At 43.0% G+C, this 3,358-nt stretch overlaps 1 protein-coding gene across 1 annotated transcript; it reads left to right on the top strand.

Annotated features, from left to right (window-relative positions):
• Positions 1-1,140: 1,140 nt before the first annotated feature.
• Positions 1,141-2,899, top strand: LOC112523778. The gene is made up of 4 exons (XM_025133458.1): positions 1,141-1,404; positions 1,531-2,220; positions 2,304-2,437; positions 2,527-2,899. Exons 1-4 carry the CDS (start codon positions 1,141-1,143, stop codon positions 2,897-2,899), a joined length of 1,461 nt encoding a protein of 486 aa, XP_024989226.1.
• Positions 2,900-3,358: the final 459 nt, after the last annotated feature.

Here is a 3,358-nt window from a genome sequence, read left to right as displayed (position 1 = left end):
TGTGTAATTCTGGAACTCGAATAATCCTAGCATGGGATCCACGAGCTTTAGATGTTGTGGCCTTGGAAGCCCATAGTCAATTCCTAAATTGTAAGGTATTTTTACGGGGTGACCAAGATTATATTTTCCTTTCTCTGGTCTATGGGGCTAATGTTTGTAATGCCAGAAGAGATTTATGGTCTGGATTGCGGAAATTTAAAGTTCTGATTGGTACTCATCCGTAGGTTGTAATGGGAGATTTCAATGCCATGTTATTTCCCCATGATGGGTTTGGTGGGTCTTCTCGTCGTAATGCGGATATGTCTGACTTTTTTTACGTGCGTTGAGGATGTTGAAATATTTGACCTACATTACTCAGGTGTCCATTTCACTTGGAACCAAAAGCCGAACGCTAAAGGGGGTATCTTGCGCAAACTCGATAGGGCTATGGCTAATTCGGATTTTACTTCTAAATTCTATGATGCCAGAGTTCAGTTTCATCCTTTGGGCCTTTCGGACCATTCGCCGGTTGTCTCATCTTTCAAGGCGGCGCTCGGGAAAAGAGGTATGGTTTCAAATTCGACAGCTTCATGACTGACCACCCTACTTTTTTACAAGTTGTTAAGGACGAATGGGCTAAAAATATTGAGGGCACTTTTATGTTTCGAGTGACTTCTCACTTGAAGGCTCTCAAGACTCCACTTCATAAACTTCGGAATTCGTATGGTAACCTTGGAAAACGTGTCTCTTGTTTGAAGACTGAATTGGATCGTATTCAGCTGGATGTAGATAAAGACCCTTCTAATGACGAGTTAGGCCTTGAACTTGGCCATATCCGTCTTGCGTATCAGAATGCTTGTTAGGACGAGGAATGTGCTGCTAAGCAACGGGCAAAAATTAAATGGTTGAATGATGGTGATATGAATACCAAATTCTTCCATAAGGTGATCAAAGAGAGGCATCACTCCAACTCCATTCATTTGGTCTGTATTGGTGGTGGTGTTTACTTCTTTGGTGAAGATGTCCCGATAGTGTTCGTTGATCATTTTAAAGATTTTTTGGGTATGAGGTATGTCTCCCCTGATTCGTCTATGCCTGATGATGTCTTCACGATAAAGCTCTCTTTATTGGAAGCTAACCACATGATCCGACCGATTCTAAATGACGAAATTAAAAAATGCTTTGTTTAGCATTGGTAATTATAAAGCTCCAGGATCTGATGGTTTTTTGTCGAAGTTTTTCAAAGCTGCGTGGGATATTGTTGGCCGTGATGTGGAGCTTGCTATCCACAATTTCTTTTATCGTGGTAACCTCCCGAAGAATTTGAATTATACTCTTATATGTCTTCTCCCTAAATCTGTTAATGCATCTCGGGTTACGGATTACCGGCCCATAGCTTGCTGTACAATGCTTTACAATGCATTAGTAAAGTCATTGTAAACAGAATGAAGGGATCTTTGGATTCCTTAATTGATAAAGCCCAATCGGCGTTTATTCCGGGTAGGAGGATCACGGATAATATTCTTATGGCATATTGTTTCTACGTACCAGACCTCGTCGGGACCACCTAGGTGTGTGTTCAAAATTGATATAAAAAAAGCTTATGATACTGTGGAGCGTTTCCTCATTGTTATGCTTCAAGGTTTAGGATTTCATCCGGTTCTGGTCAAGTGGATAAGGGAGATGGTGTCTACCGCCTCCTACTCACTTGCGATCAATGGTAATTCCTATGGGTTTTTTCATGGAGGGAGGGGTCTTAGGCAAGGGGATCCTTTATCCCCTTATCTTTTTACGATTGTGATGGAGGGGTTTCCTATGCTCCTTAAGCATTGCATTCGGGAAACAACTGATTTTGGGTACCATCAGGGTTGTGAAGAGCTGGATTTGACACATCTTTGTTTCGCTGATGATTTGTTTGTTTTTACTAAAGGGGATGTTCTTTCGGTGGAAGTGCTAAAAAAGGCTCTCTTTCTTTTTCAGAGTCGTTCGAGGTTAGCACCAAGCCTTGAAAAAAGCGAAATTTACTTTGGGAATGTGCCTCCTAACATTAAGGAGGCCATTCTAGAGTGTCTTCCTTTCAAGCTTGGTTTGTTTCCTGTCCGATACTTGGGGGTCCCTTTATCTCAAGCTCGGCTGAAGCTATGTGATTATGCTCCGTTAATTGCTATGGTGAAGGGTCGCATTCTAAATTGGAAGTCCAAGTTCCTGTCGTTTGGAGGGCGACGTCAACTTATTGTATCGGTCCTGCAATCCCTCTAGCTTCATTGGATGTTGGTGTTCTTATTCCTGTATGAGGTAATCCATGATCTTGAATCTATTTTTAGGAATTTCCGCTCCAAGGGATGATCCTCGTGGTAGATGTAGATTATCTTGGGATATGGTCTGTTGACCTCTTGCTTCTGGAGGCCTTGGGATTAAGCGATTGTCCACTTGGAATAGAGCTTTACTTGCTAAACATGTGTGGGATATTGTGAGGCATCAGGATTCTCTGTGGGTTTGTTGGGTATATAGTCATAATCTTTGCTCCTCTCACTTTTGGCTGGTTAGGAAAAGCTCAAATTGGTCGTCGGTCTTTCGCAAGCCATTGGACTTACGTAGCCAATTGCGAAGATTTTTGTTTTCCCAGGTTGGTGATGGTCAGGATACTATTGCGTGGGAGGATGGTTGGCTTTCCTGCGGTCATCTTTCGGATTTTATCTCTTACTGGTTTGTCCATTCATGTGGGTTCTCAACTTCTACGACGGTTTGTGAGCTACTAATGGGTTGGGACGGTGTTAGGCCGGATGATTGGAGTAACAGGTTTGCTGAGCTGCATTCTTCTCTGTTACCCTCGTTGAGTGATTTAGTTCGTGACAGAGTTCTTTGGGGGGAAGATCATACTTCTTCTTTGGAATTCACAGTAATGCTTGGGCTTCTTTAGAGGAATCTCACCCGGTTGTCCCTTGGCATAAAGCGGTTTGGTTCTCTGGCCATATCTCTAAGCATGCCTTCTGTTTGTGGCTTGCTTGTCAGAGGCATCTTCCTATAAAAGATCGTATGCTCTAGAAGGATGAACCACCGGATCTGGAATGCTCGCTTTGTAAACTTTGTATGTATAGCCATTCCCACTTATTCTTTCAGTGGCCTTATGCTTGTGAAGTTTGGGATAGTATCTTGCACATTACGGACCTGACGGATATGCCTTCTACGTGGGATCTTATTTTGGAAACTGTTGGGTCCGAAAAACCTAAGCGTTCCCTAGATCCGGTCAAATCCACGAATCTTAAACCCAACGCTCCTGTAGCAATGCAGGAGCATCCCACATCGGTGAGGCTAGGGAGATTCGGCTTCCTTATAAGGAAGTGGGAGTCTTACTCCTACCAGTGACGCGTTTTAAAGC

This window comes from Cynara cardunculus (assembly GCF_001531365.2).
Source record: "Cynara cardunculus var. scolymus isolate 2C chromosome LG 12, CcrdV1, whole genome shotgun sequence".
Lineage (NCBI taxonomy): Eukaryota > Viridiplantae > Streptophyta > Magnoliopsida > Asterales > Asteraceae > Cynara > Cynara cardunculus.
The sequence above is the reverse complement of the archived record's forward strand: the minus strand, read 5'-3'. Positions and strand labels throughout refer to the sequence as shown.

Excerpts from the sequence above, each read along its gene's own strand:
- LOC112523778 (XM_025133458.1), top strand. The coding sequence starts at position 1,141 with ATGACGAAATTAAAAAATGCTTTGTTTAGCATTGGTAATTATAAAGCT. Across the intron at positions 1,405-1,530 it reads CAATGCTTTACAATGCATTA|ACCTCGTCGGGACCACCTAG; the intron begins GTAAAGTCATTG and ends TCTACGTACCAG. Across the intron at positions 2,438-2,526 it reads GAGCTTTACTTGCTAAACAT|GAAAAGCTCAAATTGGTCGT; the intron begins GTGTGGGATATT and ends TTGGCTGGTTAG.